The following is a 19,936-nucleotide window of genomic DNA, read 5'->3' as shown; positions in this document are numbered from 1 at the left end:
AGTCTGAAAAACCAAGTGTTTTACCAACAGTTCTCTCCATCTGTCCTGCTGCCATTAGTGATTCCTGCTCTACCTCTTACTCTCTCCACACCTTTAGTACTGTCCCCTTTGAACTGTCCTCCATTTTGTTTGTACCAAGATAAACGACCTCACAGTTTGGTGCAGAGAATTGCAGTACAGGAATAAATTAGTCTTGTTATGATATCATTGAGCGTTCTTAACAACGGGAGGACAGTAAGTAGTTTTGGTCTCTATGTGTCAGCAAAGGCCACTTGAATTGGAGACAGTTCAGGGAGTGTTCACCACGTGGTCCCAATGAGGGACGGCTCGATATTCTCTGGAGTTTGAAGAATGCAAGGTGATCTCATTGAAACATCTCAGATGCTGAAACAGTTTGGTACACTAAAGACCGAGAGACTGTTTACCCACTTTGGGGAATCTAGAAACATCGAAAATAAGAGTAGGGGATTTGGTCCTTCAAAACTGCTCTGTCACTCAATATGACCATTGCTGATCATGCAATGCAGTAACCTCTTCCTGCCTTCTCCCTATGCCCCTGTAAAATGGGAACAGGCTCAGGAGAAGGAGCCAAATACCTAGGACTGAGATAAAGAGAAATGCCTTCATTTCGGTGTTGTGAATCTTTGGAATTCTCTATCCCTGAAGGCTGGCACTGCTGAGTCCCTGAAGATGCTTAGGGCTGGGATAGACTCTCAGGGAATCGAAGGATATTGGGAGTGGGTGGGAGAGTGGAGGTCCGAGCCAGTTGCAATCAGCCAAGTTATCAGCCAGTTCAACAAAGGAAAGATAGTGGATGGAATCTGTTTGAATTTCTGGAAGCCTTTAAAGAAGAAGCTGCAGCACAGGAAGCAGCTAAATTGGATAAGAATGCTTCGTGTTCGGGGCAAGCTGCTGACATAGCTAAGAGCATTGGCTGATTGGCAGAAAGCAGTGAGTGCAGGTAAAGGGGTCTTTTTCAGGATGGCCCCGGTGACCAGTGGAGTTCTGCAGAGGTCACTGTGGAGACCACAACTATTCACAGTACACATTACGACCTGGATGAAGGAACTGAGGGCATTGCTGCAGGTTTGCAGATGACAGAGATAGGTAGATAGGCAGGTAGTGCTGAGGAGATGGGGAGGCTGAGGAAGGTGTGACCAGGCTCGGAGAGTGAGCAAGTCAGTGGCTGATGCAATGTGGGGAAGTGTGAGATCATGCACATTTTACAAAGACTAGAGACATAGACTATTTTCTAAATGGGAAAAGGGTTCAGCAATCTGAAGCACAAAGGAAATTGAGAATCCTAATTCAGGATTCTCTTAAAATTAACAGGCAGGCTCATTTAGCAGTTAGGAAGGTAAGTGTAATGTCAGCATTCATTTCAAGAGGGCTGGAATACCACAGCAGGGGTATACTGCTGAGGCTGTATAAGGCTCTGGTCAGCCTGCATTTCGAATACTTCGTATCTAAGATTGGATATGCTGCTCTTGGAGGGAATCTAGAGGAGCTTTACAAGAATGGCACAAAGGATGAAGAGCTTGTTGTATGAGGTGCAGTTAAGGACTCTAGGTCTGTACTCAAATAAGTCTAGAAGGACGAGGGGGGAATCTGATTTAAAACTTACAGAGTACTGAAAGGTCTCGATAGAGTGGATGTGGAGATGATGTTTCCACCAGTAGGAAAAACTAGGACCTGAGGGCACAGCCTCAGAATGAAGGGACAGTTTAGAACTGAGATGAGGAGGAATCTCTTCAGCCAGAGGGTGGTGAATCTGTGGAACACATTGCCACAGAGGGCTGTGGAGGCCAAGTCATTGAATGTCTTTAGGTCAGGTCATTGAGTATGTTTAAGACTGAGATAGACAGCTCCTTGAGTATCAAGGAGATCAAAGGTTACGGGAAGAAGGCAGGATGATGCAGATGAGAAAAATATCAACCATGATCGAATGGGAAAGCAGGCCTGATGAGCTGAACACCCAATCCTGCCCCTGTCTCTCCTGGTCTTGCCATCTGATTGAATGCTCTTCTCCCAGTCTTATGTCTAATGTGCTAATGGCCATTGAACCTTGAAGATGTCCGTCCTTCTCCTCAGGGTGACCCTGGTGCTGAAGGTCCTGCGGGTAAAACTGGCCCCGTTGGTCCACAAGGATCTCCAGGTAAACCGGGCTCAGAGGGGCTGCGAGGGATTCCAGGTCCTGTGGTAAGTACGATTCTCTTTCAGACTGTCGCCGTTGTATTTGTTAACAATCCCAGGATTTCAGTAACTCACTCTTGTCTGTATCGATCCATTTACCACAGTCTTTCTTTTTTTGATTAAATTTAGGGTGAGCAAGGTTTACCAGGACCCCCTGGTCCAACCGGACCACCAGGCCCAATGGTTTGTACTCAACAAAGTTTAACGTCCTTTTCCCAGTAAGTACTGAGGATCACAGTGACAGTGACATCTTGCCTCTTTCTTTCTTAGGGTCCTCCTGGATTGCCGGGCCTCAAAGGCGACCCTGGTACAAAGGGTGAGAAGGTATGTTTCTCAGTAGGACCTGAAGCCTAATCCATTGATAATGTAGTGGGAGCCATTCTCGTGCGTGAGAGTCCTTCCTTCCCCAGGTGGGGATACTGTCCTTTTAACCTGTCATAGGGCAAGCTGAAATGTGGGACTGTTACTCCAAAGAATTTATTTAGATGGGTGCGCCAAGGGGGAGAAGGGTGGACAGGATTACAGAGGGAATTCCAGAGTTGGGAATCCAGACAGCTGAAGGTATGGTTCCCAAAGGTGGGACAACAGAAATTGGGGAAGGAGGATTGTGGGTTACAGAGATAGGGAAGGGTGAGGTCATGGAGGGATTTGAAAATAAGGTGGGAATTTTAAAACTAATCCTTCATTGGACCAAGTGCTATTAAAGTTCAACATGCGCAGTGACGACAGATAATTCTCAAAGGTTGACTGATCAAGATTGTCAGTATGAACTGAGAAGTCTTGGAGCTGGGATGGAAGTCTGTATATGGGATGGTGACTGTATATCTTGTATTTCAGGGACATCCTGGTTTGATTGGATTGATTGGGCCTCCAGGAGAACAGGGTGAGAAAGGTGACCGAGGCATTCCAGGACCTCAGGGACCTCAAGGTCCTAAAGGAGAAATGGTAAGGATTGAGTGAGGTGACCAAGCATTATAGTCTATCATACCCTTTTTCACTGGAGAACCAGTTAAATTGTATTGGTGTTGACCTTGGGGATTGGATAGCTCAGTTGGCTGGATGGCCGGTTTGTAATGCAGAGTGACAATAACCCCTCCTCCAGCTGAGGTTATCATGAAGCAACCGCTCACTGAGGCATGGTGACCCTCAGGTTAAACCACCCTCAGACCTCTCTCTCTCTCTAATGAGAGAGCAGCCTTATGGAAATGTTATTGGAGTTCAACACATAGAGTCATACAGTCATAGAGATGTACAGCATGGAAACAAACCCTTCGGTCCAACCCGTCCATGTCGACCAGATATCTCAACCTAGTCCTCCCTACCAGCACCCGGCCCATATCCCTCCAAACCCTTCCTATTCATATACCCATCCAGATGCCTTTTAAATGTTGTGATTGTACCATCCTCCACCACTTCCTCTGGCAGCTCATTCCATACACGTACCATCCTCTGCGTGACGCAGCACGGTGGCTCAGCGGTTAGCACTGTTGCCTCACAGCTCCAGGGACCCGGGTTCAATTCCAGCCTCGGGCAACTGTCTGTGTGGAGTTTGCACATTCTCCACGTGTCTGCATGGGTTTTCTCCGGGTGCTCCGGTTTCCTCTCACAGTCCAAAGATGTGCATTCGTTGAATTGGGCATGCTAAATTGTCTATAGTGTTAGGTACATTAGTCAGGGTTATATATATATGGGGAATGGGTCTGGGTAGGTTACTCTTCGGAGGGTTGGTATGGACTTGTTGGGCCGAAGGGCCTGTTTCCGTACTATAGGTAATCTAATAAAGTTGTCCCTTAGGTCTCTTTTATATCTTTCCCCTCTCACCCTAAACCTATGCCCTCTAGTTCTGGACTCCCCGACCCCAGGGAAAAGACTTTGTCGATTTATCCTATCCATACTCCTCATAATTTTATAAACCTCTGAAAGGTCACCACTCAGCCTCCAATGCTCCAGGGAAAACAGCCCCAGCCTTTTCAACTATAGCTCAAATCCTCCAACCCTGGCAACATCCTTGTAAATCTTTTCTGAACCCTTTCAAGTTTCACAACATCTTTCCGATAGGAAGGAGACCAGAATTACACGCAATATTCCAACAGTGGCTTAACCAATGCCCTGTACAGCCATAACATGACCTCCCATATCCTGTACTCAATAAACTGACCAATAAATGAAAGCATACCAAACGCTTTCTTCACTATCCTATCTACCTGTGACTCCACTTTCAAGGAGCTATGAACCTGCACTCCAAGGTCTCTTTGGTCAGCAACACTCCCTAGGACCTTACCATTAAGTGTATAAGTCCTGCTAAGATTTGCTTTCCCAAAATGCAGCACCTCACATTTATCTGAATCAAACTCCATCTGCCACTTCTCAGCCCATTGGCCCATCTGGTCCAGATCCTGTTGTAATCTGAGGTAACCCTCTTCGCTGTCCACTACACCTCCAATTTTGGTGTCATCTGCAAACTTACTAACTGTACCTCTTAAGCTCACATCCAAATCATTTACATAAATGATGAAAAGTAGAGGACCCAGCACCGACCCTTGTGGCACTCCACTGGTCACAGGCCTCCAGTCTGAAAAACAACCCTCCACCACCACCCTCTGTCTTCTACCTTTGAGTCTGTTCTGTAACCAAATGGCTAGTTCTCCCTGTGTTCCGTGAGATCTAACCTTGTTAATCAGTCTCCCATGGGAACGTTGTCTTATGCCTTACTGAAGTCCGTATAGATCACAGCTACCGGTCTAGTTTAGAAGGATTTTTTTTCCCTATTTGTGAACTGTGGAATTACCAGCATTCAGTGTCCAATCTCGTTGCCTTGAGAACGCGTTGAGAGCTGTCTTCTTAAGCTGCTACGAGTTTGACACAACTGAGTGGTCACTGCAGAAGATAATTAATGGTCACCAAAGTCAGTGTGAGTTGGGAGTCCCATACCGTTATAGAGGATGGCGAGTTCCTTCCCAAATGGACATTGATGGCGAATGGATGTTTGCAACAATCTGACAGCTTCATGGTCGCGAGTACCTACGAAGCATTTTTATTTGTTGAGTTTTAAAACTAAACAGAAATTCTCAAAGTAGTGACAGTCGGATTTGAATTGGGATGATGAACCCACAACATTGTATAACCAATCAAATCTTACAATCTCTGTCTGTCTCTTCCAGGGTGTCCATGGTCAAGCAGGTCCGATTGGTCCTCCTGGTCCTCCTGGATTAACTGCAAGTATCCACCATGACAGAAACTAGTCAACTAACCGTCCAATGTTGATCAAATATTTCCACATCTTTGCCAATCAGTTGCATGAGTCATTTTCCAAAGTAGTGCTTTAAGGCAGGTTTTGGGGTGTTTCGAATCTCATTGAATGGGCAGAAACTCCAAGCAATCCCATTGAGGAAGAGCTGGTTTGGAAAGCTGTCTTTGAAGGAGCCAGCAGCCCATCTCCAGGGGCCCCTCTGAGTGGAAGAGCATGATCCAACAAACTGCCTTTGACTGAACCTCTGGCATCTTCCATAATTGGGGGCTTAAGGCAGACAGTTTCAGATTGCCAACACTTGCACCTATTTCAGAATTATGGTGCTCCGTTAGAAACAGAAGCTGGGTTTTAGCAGCTCCAGGATTATCAAACCTGGGGACTGGGACTGACACCACCTGCTTTTCAATGGTTTCATTTACTTCAGGCCTAATCTATCAAATTTTTCAAAACAATGATTCCTACTTCATTAACTAGAGATGAATATAATTGATATATCTCTCCATAATTAAAAAGAACATGAAACAAATGGTGCCTGCACATGAATCTAATGAAAAAGTCCAAATTGACTTCCGAATGAAGAGTTATTGAGAGGGGATCTTCCAGTAAAAACATTTAGTACAGTTAGTACAACTAAATACAGTTAGTGTGGGCCTCACCTGGGGTGGGAGGCAGAGGGTCTCACTCACTCCCCTAAACTGCTTTGTCAACCTGTTTTTGACAAGAGAACGTTGCAAGAGAAGACATTACAAATCTCCAGAAAGGGAAATCCCCTAACCCCTGAAGTTTGTTTTGAATCAAGGGTCCGAAATACCAATTAAATCAAGAAAATCTTCCTAATTATTCTTTTGATCAAACTCATTGTTTTATCAAGAAATCAGGTGCTTCTGAGAATGAGCCAACTGAAACGGGGTTGGCCATTCCCACCAAGCTGATTTCTCCAGTGTGAAATGAGCTCACTGCTACCTTCCTTACACTTTGTTGTTTCAAGCTCCTGATACTGTTGGAAAATCCATTGACCAATCAATAAACTAACTCTTGCATTTATTTTTCAGGGTCCACCTGGCCCAAAAGGTTCTAAAGGTTCTGCTGTGAGTATGTTGCTCTCAACTCCACTTTCCCTGCCCACTCTCCATAACCGTTCAACTGGTTATTCGTTACAAATCTGTCCATCTCTTTCTTAAATTTATTCAGTGTCCTAGCGCACTCCAGGCTTGTGAATTTCACAAGTTCATGACCCTTTGAGAGAAGTAATTCCTGCTCAATCTGGTTTTAGATCTGCTGCCATTTATCTGAAAACTATGACCTCTCTGTAGCTTGCCTCGCTTGAGGAACCATCCTCTCTATGTTCACTTTGTCAGTCTCTCCCTCCCCCCCCCCCCCCCCCCCATGTATCTTCTCGAACTCAATGAGATCTCCTCTCAGTCTTGCTTCTTTCTTGCTTCATTTGAACCTGCCCCACCCAGGCCAGCGACAGGGACACTGCCACAGAACCTGAAAACTCTCTGCAACAACATAAATACTTGGAATGAAATTGTAAAATCTCCACAAAGTGGGAGCCACTCCATATTTCTGCTAACTGATTCTGATTGACTTTCTCACAGGGGCTGACCGGTCCGAAAGGGGAATCAGGAATACAGGGACCACCAGGACCACCTGTGAGTCCATCTCTTTCTCATTGAAAAAGGAATTGGCAATTGGTGATCTGATGTTAGAATTCATTTAAAATAAAGTTTACTCCATGATGGATTTTATGTCTCACTGGGAGATGGCAGAGAGAAACACCTTACAGTTCAAACCGGACAGTGTTCAGGCAGCATCTGTGGAGAGAAACAGAGTTAGCATTTCAAGTTCGATAACTATTCTTCAGAACTTCACATGGGACTCGAAAGGTTAACTCCATTTCTCGCTCCCCAGATACTGTAGGACCAACCGGGTGCCTGTCTACAGTACAATCTGGCCTTCTTTTACATTTAAAGATTCACCAATGTCATATCAAATCAATTGTTTTTTCAAATCTTTGTCAGTTTGAAAAGTAAAAATTATCAGCAGGAAGCATTTACTATTTGAGTTACATATTTACCTCTGTACAGTGTGGGTGACAGTGTCCCTCTATACAGTGCGGGTGACAGTGCTCCCTCTGTACAGTGTGGGTGAGAGTACTCCCTCTGTACAAGTGTGGATGACAGTGCTCCCTCTGTACAGTGTGAATGACAGTGGTCCCTCTGTACAGTGCGGGTGACAGTGTCCCTCTGTACAGTGCAGGTGACAGTGCTCCCTCTGTACAGTGTGGATGAGAGTACTCCCTCTGTACAGTGTGGATGACAGTGCTCCCTCTGTACAGTGTGAATGACAGTGGTCCCTCTGTACAGTGCGGGTGACAGTGCTCCCTCTGTACAGTGCGGGTGACAGTGCTCCCTCTGTACAGTCTGTGTGACAGTGCTCCCTCTGTACAGTACGGGTGAGAGTGCTCCCTCTGTTCAGTACGGGTGAAAGTGCTCCCTCTGTACAGTGCGGGTGACAGTGCTCCCTCTGTTCAGTACGGGTGACAGTGCTCCCTCTGTACAGTCTGTGTGACAGTGCTCCCTCTGTACAGTGCGGGTGACAGTGCTCCCTCTGTACAGTGTGGATGAGAGTACTCCCTCTGTACAGTGTGGATGACAGTGCTCCCTCTGTACAGTGTGAATGACAGTGCTCTCTCTGTACAGTGCGGGTGACAGTGCTCCCTCTGTACAGTGCGGGTGACAGTGCTCCCTCTGTACAGTGCGGGTGACATTGCTCCCTCTGTACAGTATGGGTGACAGTGCTCCCTCTGTATAGTGTGGGTGATAGTGCTCCCTCTGTACAGTGCAGGTGACAATGCTACCTCTGTACAGTGTGGGTGACAGTGCTCCATCTGTACAGTGTGGGTGACAGTACTCCATCTATACAGTGCTGGTGTCAGTGATCCCTCTATACAGTGTGGGTGACAGTGCTTCCTCTGTACAGTGTGGGTGACAGTGCTCCCTCTGTGCAGTGTGGGTGACAGTGCTCCCTCTATACAGTGCCGGTGACAGTGCTCCCTCTGTACAGTGTGGGTGACAGTGCTCCCTCAGTACAGTGCGGGTGACAGTGCTCCCTCTGTACAGTGTGGGTGACAGTGCTCCCTCTGTACAGTGTGGATGAGAGTACTCCCTCTGTACAGTGTGGATGACAGTGCTCCCTCTGTACAGTGTGAATGACAGTGGTCCCTCTGTACAGTGCGGGTGACAGTGCTCCCTCTGTACAGTGCGGGTGACAGTGCTCCCTCTGTACAGTCTGTGTGACAGTGCTCCCTCTGTACAGTACGGGTGAGAGTGCTCCCTCTGTTCAGTACGGGTGAAAGTGCTCCCTCTGTACAGTGCGGGTGACAGTGCTCCCTCTGTTCAGTACGGGTGACAGTGCTCCCTCTGTACAGTCTGTGTGACAGTGCTCCCTCTGTACAGTGCGGGTGACAGTGCTCCCTCTGTACAGTGTGGATGAGAGTACTCCCTCTGTACAGTGTGGATGACAGTGCTCCCTCTGTACAGTGTGAATGACAGTGCTCTCTCTGTACAGTGCGGGTGACAGTGCTCCCTCTGTACAGTGTGAATGACAGTGGTCCCTCTGTACAGTGCGGGTGACAGTGTCCCTCTGTACAGTGCAGGTGACAGTGCTCCCTCTGTACAGTGTGGATGAGAGTACTCCCTCTGTACAGTGTGGATGACAGTGCTCCCTCTGTACAGTGTGAATGACAGTGGTCCCTCTGTACAGTGCGGGTGACAGTGCTCCCTCTGTACAGTCTGTGTGACAGTGCTCCCTCTGTACAGTACGGGTGAGAGTGCTCCCTCTGTTCAGTACGGGTGAAAGTGCTCCCTCTGTACAGTGCGGGTGACAGTGCTCCCTCTGTTCAGTACGGGTGACAGTGCTCCCTCTGTACAGTCTGTGTGACAGTGCTCCCTCTGTACAGTGCGGGTGACAGTGCTCCCTCTGTACAGTGTGGATGAGAGTACTCCCTCTGTACAGTGTGGATGACAGTGCTCCCTCTGTACAGTGTGAATGACAGTGCTCTCTCTGTACAGTGCGGGTGACAGTGCTCCCTCTGTACAGTGCGGGTGACAGTGCTCCCTCTGTACAGTACGGGTGACATTGCTCCCTCTGTACAGTATGGGTGACAGTGCTCCCTCTGTATAGTGTGGGTGATAGTGCTCCCTCTGTACAGTGCAGGTGACAATGCTACCTCTGTACAGTGTGGGTGACAGTGCTCCCTCTGTACAGTCTGTGTGACAGTGCTCCCTCTGTACAGTGCGGGTGACAGTGCTCCCTCTGTACAGTGTGGATGAGAGTACTCCCTCTGTACAGTGTGGGTGACAATGCTCCCTCTGTACAGTGCGGGTGACAGTGCTCCCTCTGTACAGTGCGGGTGACAATGCTCCCTCTGTACAGTGCGGGTGACAGTGCTCCCTCTGTACAGTGCGGGTGACATTGCTCCCTCTGTACAGTATGGGTGACAGTGCTCCCTCTGTATAGTGTGGGTGATAGTGCTCCCTCTGTACAGTGCAGGTGACAATGCTACCTCTGTACAGTGTGGGTGACAGTGCTCCATCTGTACAGTGTGGGTGACAGTACTCCATCTATACAGTGCTGGTGTCAGTGATCCCTCTATACAGTGTGGGTGACAGTGCTTCCTCTGTACAGTGTGGGTGACAGTGCTCCCTCTGTGCAGTGTGGGTGACAGTGCTCCCTCTATACAGTGCCGGTGACAGTGCTCCCTCTGTACAGTGTGGGTGACAGTGCTCCCTCAGTACAGTGCGGGTGACAGTGCTCCCTCTGTACAGTGTGGGTGACAGTGCTCCCTCTGTACAGTGTGGATGAGAGTACTCCCTCTGTACAGTGTGGATGACAGTGCTCCCTCTGTACAGTGTGAATGACAGTGGTCCCTCTGTACAGTGCGGGTGACAGTGCTCCCTCTGTACAGTGCGGGTGACAGTGCTCCCTCTGTACAGTCTGTGTGACAGTGCTCCCTCTGTACAGTACGGGTGAGAGTGCTCCCTCTGTTCAGTACGGGTGAAAGTGCTCCCTCTGTACAGTGCGGGTGACAGTGCTCCCTCTGTTCAGTACGGGTGACAGTGCTCCCTCTGTACAGTCTGTGTGACAGTGCTCCCTCTGTACAGTGCGGGTGACAGTGCTCCCTCTGTACAGTGTGGATGAGAGTACTCCCTCTGTACAGTGTGGATGACAGTGCTCCCTCTGTACAGTGTGAATGACAGTGCTCTCTCTGTACAGTGCGGGTGACAGTGCTCCCTCTGTACAGTGTGAATGACAGTGGTCCCTCTGTACAGTGCGGGTGACAGTGTCCCTCTGTACAGTGCAGGTGACAGTGCTCCCTCTGTACAGTGTGGATGAGAGTACTCCCTCTGTACAGTGTGGATGACAGTGCTCCCTCTGTACAGTGTGAATGACAGTGGTCCCTCTGTACAGTGCGGGTGACAGTGCTCCCTCTGTACAGTGCGGGTGACAGTGCTCCCTCTGTACAGTCTGTGTGACAGTGCTCCCTCTGTACAGTACGGGTGAGAGTGCTCCCTCTGTTCAGTACGGGTGAAAGTGCTCCCTCTGTACAGTGCGGGTGACAGTGCTCCCTCTGTTCAGTACGGGTGACAGTGCTCCCTCTGTACAGTCTGTGTGACAGTGCTCCCTCTGTACAGTGCGGGTGACAGTGCTCCCTCTGTACAGTGTGGATGAGAGTACTCCCTCTGTACAGTGTGGATGACAGTGCTCCCTCTGTACAGTGTGAATGACAGTGCTCTCTCTGTACAGTGCGGGTGACAGTGCTCCCTCTGTACAGTGCGGGTGACAGTGCTCCCTCTGTACAGTACGGGTGACATTGCTCCCTCTGTACAGTATGGGTGACAGTGCTCCCTCTGTATAGTGTGGGTGATAGTGCTCCCTCTGTACAGTGCAGGTGACAATGCTACCTCTGTACAGTGTGGGTGACAGTGCTCCATCTGTACAGTGTGGGTGACAGTACTCCATCTATACAGTGCTGGTGTCAGTGATCCCTCTATACAGTGTGGGTGACAGTGCTTCCTCTGTACAGTGTGGGTGACAGTGCTCCCTCTGTGCAGTGTGGGTGACAGTGCTCCCTCTATACAGTGCCGGTGACAGTGCTCCCTCTGTACAGTGTGGGTGACAGTGCTCCCTCAGTACAGTGCGGGTGACAGTGCTCCCTCTGTACAGTGTGGGTGACAGTGCTCCCTCAGTACAGTGCGGGTGACAGTGCTCCCTCTGTACAGTGCGGGTGACAGTGCTCCCTCTGTATAATGTGCTTTTCACAGCAGTTGGGGTACTTTGATGCTGTTTTCATCCAGTGGACTGCAGTTATATGGAATTCAGTGAACATCATGTTGAATATGTCTCATTTATTTGAAGGAATGTGTCATTGTGTGGAAACAGATTGTATTTTTTTGGCCAATTCACATGATTTCCATTAAATGTCAGTGCCTCTGTTCAATCTGCAGGGTCCTGCTGGTGAGGTCATTCAGCCATTCCCAATTCATTCCTCCCAAAGAGCCAAGCGTTCCATCGATGCCAGTCAGCTGTTGGAGGAAGGCCTTCCTGACAATTACCTGAACTACGCAGATGGAATGGAAGAGATCTTTGGCTCCCTGAACTCCCTGAAACTGGAAATTGAACAGATGAAACATCCAATGGGCACACAAACCAACCCTGCACGTACCTGCAAGGACCTGTTCCTGTGCCACCCTGACTTCCCAGATGGTAGGTTCAGATGCTTCTCCCCAGCCATGGGGCATTGTCAGGGCGGGCGACTGGGCTCAGTCACCTTGAAGAAGGTGAGGACTGCAGATGCTGGAGATCAGAGTCGAGTGTGAGGTGCTGGAAAAGGTGTAAGATTTAGTTGTCGGTGAGCACTTTGGAGAGAGTGATCATAATTCAGTTACGTTTAGTTTAGTGATGGAAAGGGATAGGTACGTGCCACAGAGTAAGAGTTATCAATGGGGCAAAGGCAATTATAATACGATTAGGCAAGAATTAGGATGCATAGAATGGGGGAGCAAAATGCAGGGGATGCAGACAATGGAAATGTGGAGCTGGTTTAAGGAACAGATTGCGTGTCCTTGATCGGTATGTCCCTGTCAGGCAGGGAGGAAGTGATAAGGAAAGGAAACCGTGGTTTCCTACAGAAATTGCATCTCTTGTTAAGCAGAAGGAGGCTTATATGACGTTGAGGGGAGATGGTTCAGATGAGGCGATGGACAGTTACAGATCAGCTAGAAAGGATTTAAAGAGAGAGTTAAGCAGAGTAAAGAGAGGACATGAGCAATCTTTAGCAAATAGAATAAAGGAGAACTCTAAAGCTTTCTATAGGTATGTGAGGAATAAAAGGGTGACTAGGGTAGGAATGGGGCCAGTCAAAGACAGAAGTAGGAAGTTGAGTGTGGACCCTGTGGAGATCAGAGAGGTGATAAACGAACATTTCTCATCAGTTTTCATTTAGGAAAAGGAGAATATTGTAGAGGAGAAGAATGAGGTATGAGATATTAGACTAGAAAGGATTGAGGTTAGTTACGAACAGGTATTATCAATTCTAGAAGTAGTGAAAGTAGACAAGCCCCCTGGGCCGGATGGGATTTATCCGAGGTTTCTCTGGGAAGCTAGGGAGGAGATAGCAGAGCCTTTGGCTTTGATATTTGAGTCGTCATTGTCTACAGGTTTAGTATCAGAGGACTGGAGGATTACAAATGCTGTGCCCTTGTTCAAGGAGGGCAGTAGAGATGACCCAGGTAATTATAGACCAGTGAGCCTTACTTCTGCTGTAGGAAAGGTAAGATTTATAATTATCTAGCAAACAACAATTTGACTTCAGATAGTCAATATGGTTTCGTCAAGGGCAGATCATGTCTCACAAACTTTATTAAGTTTTTTGAGAAGGTGACCAAGCATGTAGATGAGGGTAGGGCAGTTGACATGGTATACATGGACTTCAGTAAAGCCTTTGATAAGGTTCCACATGGTAGGCTGTTGGAGAAATGCAGAGGCATGGAATTGAGGGTGATTTAGCAGTGTGGATTAGAAACTGGCTTTCTGAAAGAAAGCAGCGAGTGGCGGTTGATGGAAAATATTCAGCCTGGAATCCGGTTACTAGTGGTGTGCCACAAGGATCTGTTTTGGGACCACTGCTGTTTGTCATTTTTATAAATGACTTAGATGCAGGCAAAGGTGGATGGGTTAGTAAATTTGCAGATGACACTAAAGTCGGTGGAGTAGTGGACAGTGTGGAAGAATGTTACAGGTTGCAGGGGGACTTGGATAAACTGCAGAATTGGGCTGAGAGGTGGCAAATGGAGTTCAATGCAGCTAAATGTGAGGTGATTCACTTTGGGAAGAATAACAGGAAGGCAGAGTACTGGGTCAATGGGAAGATTCTTGGTAGTGTGGATGTGCAGAGGGATCTTGGAGTCCGTGTACATAGATCCCTGAAAGTTGCCACCCAGGTTGATAGTGCTGTTAAGAAAGCATATGGTGTGTTAGATTTTATTTGTAGAAGGATTGAGTTCTGGAACTGTGATGTCATTCTGCAACTATACAAAGCATTGGTGCGGCTGTACTTGGAATATTGTGTACAGTTCTGGTCGCCCCATTACAGGAAGGATGTGGAAGCATTGGGAAAGGTGCAGAGGAGATTTTCCAGGATGTTGCCTGGTCTGAGGGAAGGTCTTATGAGGAAAGGCTGAGAGACTTGGTCTGTTCTCATTGGAAAGAAGAAGGCTAAGGGGGATTTGATAGAGACATACAAGATGATCAGAGGATTAGATAGGGTAGACAGGGAGAGTCTTTTTCCTAGGATGATGACATCAGCGTGTACGAGGGGGCATAACTACAAATTGAGGGGTGACAGATTTAAGACAGATGTCAGAGGCAGGTTCTTTAACCAGAGAGTGGTAAGGGTGTGGAATGCCCTACCTGCTAATGTAGTCAACTCAGCCACATTAGGGAGATTTAAACAATCCTTGGATAAGCACATGGATGATGGTGGGATAGTGTAGGGGGACGAGCTGAGAATAGGTCACAGGTCGGCACAACATCGAGGGGGTAGGGCAGGGGGTGGGGGTGTGGGTGGAGGTGGGGGGAGGGGGTGGGGTGTGGGTGGAGGTGGGGGTGGAGAAGGGGTGGATGTGGGGGCCGGGCGGGGGTGGGGATGGGTTTAGGGGGAGGGGGTGGGGGTGTGGGTGGAGGTGGGGAAAGGGGGTGGGGGTGGGGTGGGGGTGGGGGTAGGGGTGGGTTTAGGGGGAGGGGTAGGTGAGCAGATCCTTCTGATTGACACCCAGGCTGTTCAGGAATGCTGTCAGGTTGCCGTTAAGTTGCGGGTTGGTGCTGATCTAGTTGTATTTTGCTGAGTCGGTAACCTGTTAATAGGTCTGAGTGTTACTGAGATAAGACACATTTTATCAAAGGTTTTCAGCTTGCACTCATCAGGATACTTGGCAAGAATTCCAATTCAGGTGGGGGGAGGGTGGAACCAGCTTTAAGGACCTGACTGACCTTCCTCTGATCTATTGTTCAAACATCATGTGGAGAAAGTGAGGAGAGGGAGGAAGAGAGCTTCTTCAAGGAAATGAAGAAGGGCTTATGCCCGAAACATCGATTCTCCTGCTCCTTGGATGCTGCCTGACCTGCTGCGCTTTTCCAGCAACACATTTTCAGCTTCAAACATCATGTCCATCTTTCCAGACGCCAGCACTGAGTTTGGATTGTTGGTGCACTGGTTAGATTCTAAACTCAGTTTCATGGTTTACTCTGTATCTACATCACAGTCACAATCATCTCAAGCAGCCTCAGCACCACACCCATCTGTCTCCAAATAATGTTCTGATGGTTCAGGCTTGATATTGTGAGGTTAGAAAATTACCTAACCAATTTAACCCTGGACCTAACACAGACTACAATAGCCTGATCTGTCAGAATATTGTACAGTGTCTTGCAGAGGTGTGTAACATGTCCCAAAGCAAGATGCCATCAGTCAGTTTCTGATTGGTGGCCTGATTGACATGGCTGTACCAATCATGGGTGGCCTCAGGAAGGGGGATAAACTTGTGAAGGGAGAGACTCTCAGGGGAGAGGATGTGACAAGTCAATTGGACAAGTCACATCAAGGTTGGATTTCCATGTCCTGGAACATGATGGGACTGCCAAGGAGATGAGGCATTTCATATTCTGTCGGCCTGGGGTGATAACAAGTTAGAGAATAGAGCAGTGAGAGGGGGGTGAGTGGGTCAGATGGAGCATTAGGAGCTGTGATAGGTAAAGAGAGGAGACTCCAGAAAGTTCCAATCAATAAAGTGTGACGGGAAGGTTGCAAAGACAGAGTGAGAGAAGGTGTTCAGTGGATCACAGAGTGGGTGTGATGGCCCCAGTTAACAGAGGAAATACCCCAAGTCAGTGCTGTGGTTGTTGGGCTCATTAAGAAGATTGTGCCTTGTTACAGTGTGGCTGGTTTAACCTGTTGTAGAGCAGCGATAAATCCTTCCAACCTCGGGTTTTGTCATTTCTCCCCCTGGCAGGTGAATACTGGATTGACCCAAACCAAGGCTGCTCCAGAGACTCGTTCAAGGTTTTCTGTAATTTCACATCTGGAGGAGAAACTTGCATCTTCCCAGACAAGAAATCTGAAGGAGTAAGTATTTCTCTGATTGCTCCTCAGTTTAGAAAAGGAAAAGCCATTTGTCCCAAATGCACTTCATTCATTGCAACATTGACCGAGCAGCTTTCCAGAAGCGAGGTTTTGAGTTTGTGTCCGGTGGAGCCAGTGGGTGGGATACAGCCCACTCTGACTGACTTTCCAAATCTGGTCAAATCAGCAGATCGAACAGGCACACCACCTCACGCTCACAGTCTCATATCACCCATGCTTATTAACAATCCCACTACATGTACCTGAACCTTCAAAGTGACAGATTAGCATTAGATTATTCTGCTGTTTTTCAGTGCCTGCACACTGACAGCATATCTACCTGCTCACCCTTTAAAACAGAGAAATTATACTCTCATCTCAGCTCTCGACTGACCTGACTTCTCTTTCTTGAACTTTGGAGAGTATTCACGACTAGTTTCCAAGAGTGTTGGCAGGAACCTTCCCGATTCTGATGACTGAAAATTCTACCAACCTGAGACTTCTATCCCAAATTCTCCTGACTTTGAAAAGATAACAAACTACCAAAAACATTTCTTGCAGTAACTGGCTTCTTCTGAACTGAATTTAACAAAACCCTGCAACAAAACAATGAAAATTTGCCTCTAAACTCAAATTTTTATTCTTTGCAAATGAGCTCTGACTTCTCTGTTCCAAAATCCAAAAAAAGGTGAATGGTTTAATGGTTTAATGTGTTCCTGCTGCTTGTCACCAATACAAGCATCGAAACATTTTCTGCTGTTCACACTCCAGCCATTTTCCAAGGCCTTGATTCCAATCAAATGTCTTCTTGCCACTTTCATCACAATCCCTGACTGTCCTGTATCTGCCAGCAGTGAGCCTGGACAAGTAAGGGCCAGGCATCTGGAAGGACACACTGGCAACATTCTCACTGTGCAGTCAGAGATTTCCCAATTCCAGTCAAACTTGTTCAAGTCGAGCAAATTCGGTGCAACACTAAGGGAGTGCTGCACTGTCAGAGCTGAGGTGTGGCAGAGGAAACATTAAAACCTCTCACATAAATGATTTGCAGGCAGCATTCAAAGAACGAGACAGTTAAAATCTTGTCTCAGCCAACACTAATTTCTCATTGCAACATCTCTGATACTGAAATCTTACTGTACGCAAATCATAGTTGCATTCCTAACTTTGTTTTCAAGTTTGGTATGTCAATACTAATGCAGCATTGGCAGGGTCAGCTGGGAGAGAAACTGCACAAACCCATCCCCCAGAGGGAGGCCATGTCTTCAAGGTAATGATCCGTTCGGGAAAAGGACCAGTGTTTCAGACTGAAGATGAAACAGGATTTCCTTGCACTGCCACAATGACACAGGGTCTTCATTGAGAAGCAGAGTCATTTACACATTAACATCTTCTCCTTCTTTCCTTTACCCTCCCATCTCGCATCAGGCAAGAGTCACTTCTTGGCCCAAGGAGGTACCGGGCTCCTGGTTCAGTGAATACAAGCGTGGCAAACTGGTAAGCAGTTAGCATTTTCCTTTCTAGTCTGTAATCAGTCTCATATTTTACAGAGTAAACTGGCTCGTTGGCCGAAAGAGCAGCCGGGTGCTTGGTATAGTCATTACAAGCGAGGTGCCCTGGTAAGTGGTTAGACTGCACGGCAACTCATGCCTGGCTGGCAGGGCTGGTGCTTTCCAGTCAACTCACGCCTTAATTTACTCGGCAGAGCTGCACACACTGAGTTACTCAGAGGATACAACAATTACCCTTCCCCTTCAAATTCTCTTGATTACTGCCCAGTGAGAGTCAGTGTGTGTGGGAGCTGTACCCCAGTGAGAGTCAGTGTGTGTGGGAGCTGTACCCCAGTGAGGGTCAGTGTGTGTGGGAGCTGTACCCCAGTGAGGGTCAGTGTGTGTGGGAGCTGTACCCCAGTGAGAGTCAGTGTGTGTGGGAGCCGTACCCCAGTGAGAGTCAGTGTGTGTGGGAGCTGTACCCCAGTGAGGGTCAGTGTGTGTGGGAGCTGTACCCCAGTGAGGGTCAGTGTGTGTGGGAGCTGTACCCCAGTGAGAGTCAGTGTGTGTGGGAGCCGTACCCCAGTGAGAGTCAGTGTGTGTGGGAGCTGTACCCCAGTGAGGGTCAGTGTGTGTGGGACTGTACCCCAGTGAGAGTCAGTGTGTGTGGGAGCTGTACCCCAGTGAGAGTCAGTGTGTGTGGGAGCTGTACCCCAGTGAGAGTCAGTGTGTGTGGGAGCCGTACCCCAGTGAGAGTCAGTGTGTGTGGGAGCCGTACCCCAGTGAGAGTCAGTGTGTGTGGGACTGTACCCCAGTGAGGGTCAGTGTGTGTGGGAGCTGTACCCCAGTGAGAGTCAGTGTGTGTGGGACTGTACCCCAGTGAGGGTCAGTGTGTGTGGGAGCTGTACCCCAGTGAGAGTCAGTGTGTGTGGGACTGTACCCCAGTGAGGGTCAGTGTGTGTGGGACTGTACCCCAGTGAGAGTCAGTGTGTGTGGGACTGTACCCCAGTGAGAGTCAGTGTGTGTGGGAGCCGTACCCCAGTGAGAGTCAGTGTGTGTGGGAGTGTACCCCAGTGAGTGTCAGTGTGTGTGGGACTGTACCCCAGTGAGAGTCAGTGTGTGTGGGAGTGTACCCCAGTGAGAGTCAGTGTGTGTGGGACTGTACCCCAGTGAGGGACAGTGTGTGTGGGTCTGTACCCCAGTGAGAGTCAGTGTGTGTGGGACTGTACCCCAGTGAGAGTCAGTGTGTGTGGGAGCTGTACCCCAGTGAGAGTCAGTGTGTGTGGGACTGTTCCCCAGTGAGAGTCAGTGTGTGTGGGAGCTGTACCCCAGTGAGAGTCAGTGTGTGTGGGAGCTGTACCCCAGTGAGAGTCAGTGTGTGTGGGACTGTTCCCCAGTGAGAGTCAGAGTGTGTGTGTGTGTGTGTGTATTTTATTAATGTGGGACCACTTTCCAGACACAAACCCGGAGGGGCTATCGTTCCATGTTCACATACCAGCCATTAGCTCTGGTGTCATTAATGATATTAATGAGCTCAGGTTGGTACCAGCTGTCAAAGGGTTAAAGAATCTCCTTTCTCTGTCCAATGATTGGACAGTAATCTGGATTAAGCAGAATGTCTGAGCAGCTCAGTGTTCCATCTCCATCTAATCCTGCTCCAGTTTTGATCTTTCTCTTTCTGTTCCTGATGCAACTATGCTGTGTCTGGCTCCTGACTCCACCCCCCAGGGCAATGGCCCCAACCTTCAGGAACTCCCCTTCTGTTTGCCTTGTGACCTCGCTCGTATCCGGTAACTATCAGATCTTTGCAGGAAGAGACCTCTTGGGATTGTGTTTTGATTTGGGAGCAGGGATCCCAACAATCCTTGAGTCTGCTCCACCTTTGTCAGGTGAATAAAACCGTCCCAGAGCAGCCTGGGAGTCTGCAAGGGACTTTGCTCTCACTGAGTTTCCACATTCCCTCTGTACATTCAGGACTAGTCAATATTGAAAGGTTAATGGCCACTGCCAACAGGAATGCTTTGTGCAGCACCTCCAGCACCCAGTGACATTGTGACCTCCCCTCAGAACCCTGGCTGGAGAGTGGATTCCGACACACCACTGCACAGATACATCGGTTACTTCTCAGTCCCTCGTTGCCGTCCATTCCCTTGCAGCCACACAAACCGCTGCTGAGAACACACAGGCAAAATCCAGCAGGTGCTGGAAATGTGAAACCAATCCAGAAATTGCTGGAGAAACTCAGCAGATTAGGTAGCATCTGTGGAGCGAGACGTTCCTCCTCCCATGACCTTTCCTCAAGACACTGAAAACTCCCTT

The 19,936-nt window shown here is 48.3% G+C and overlaps 1 protein-coding gene across 2 annotated transcripts in view; it reads left to right on the top strand.

Moving 5' to 3' along the window:
* The window catches only part of LOC132825971 (collagen alpha-1(V) chain-like), a 499,923-nt gene that overhangs the window by 466,484 nt on the left and 13,503 nt on the right, over positions 1-19,936 (top strand). The window contains exons 56-65 of one of the 2 annotated variants that reach the window (XM_060841664.1): positions 2,092-2,199; positions 2,323-2,376; positions 2,464-2,517; positions 3,031-3,138; positions 5,355-5,408; positions 6,496-6,531; positions 7,045-7,098; positions 11,956-12,214; positions 16,018-16,130; positions 17,678-17,746. In XM_060841664.1, coding sequence (XP_060697647.1) covers positions 2,092-2,199; positions 2,323-2,376; positions 2,464-2,517; positions 3,031-3,138; positions 5,355-5,408; positions 6,496-6,531; positions 7,045-7,098; positions 11,956-12,214; positions 16,018-16,130; positions 17,678-17,746 — 909 coding nt within the window. Of the gene's footprint in view, positions 1-2,091; positions 2,200-2,322; positions 2,377-2,463; positions 2,518-3,030; positions 3,139-5,354; positions 5,409-6,495; positions 6,532-7,044; positions 7,099-11,955; positions 12,215-16,017; positions 16,131-17,555; positions 17,625-17,677; positions 17,747-19,936 lie in introns of both variants that reach the window. The other variant, XM_060841663.1, reaches the window with a different exon arrangement.

Source organism: Hemiscyllium ocellatum, chromosome 21, assembly GCF_020745735.1.
Source record: "Hemiscyllium ocellatum isolate sHemOce1 chromosome 21, sHemOce1.pat.X.cur, whole genome shotgun sequence".
NCBI classification, from domain to species: Eukaryota; Metazoa; Chordata; class Chondrichthyes; order Orectolobiformes; family Hemiscylliidae; genus Hemiscyllium; species Hemiscyllium ocellatum.
This window is presented reverse-complemented; position numbering and strand designations above follow the sequence as displayed.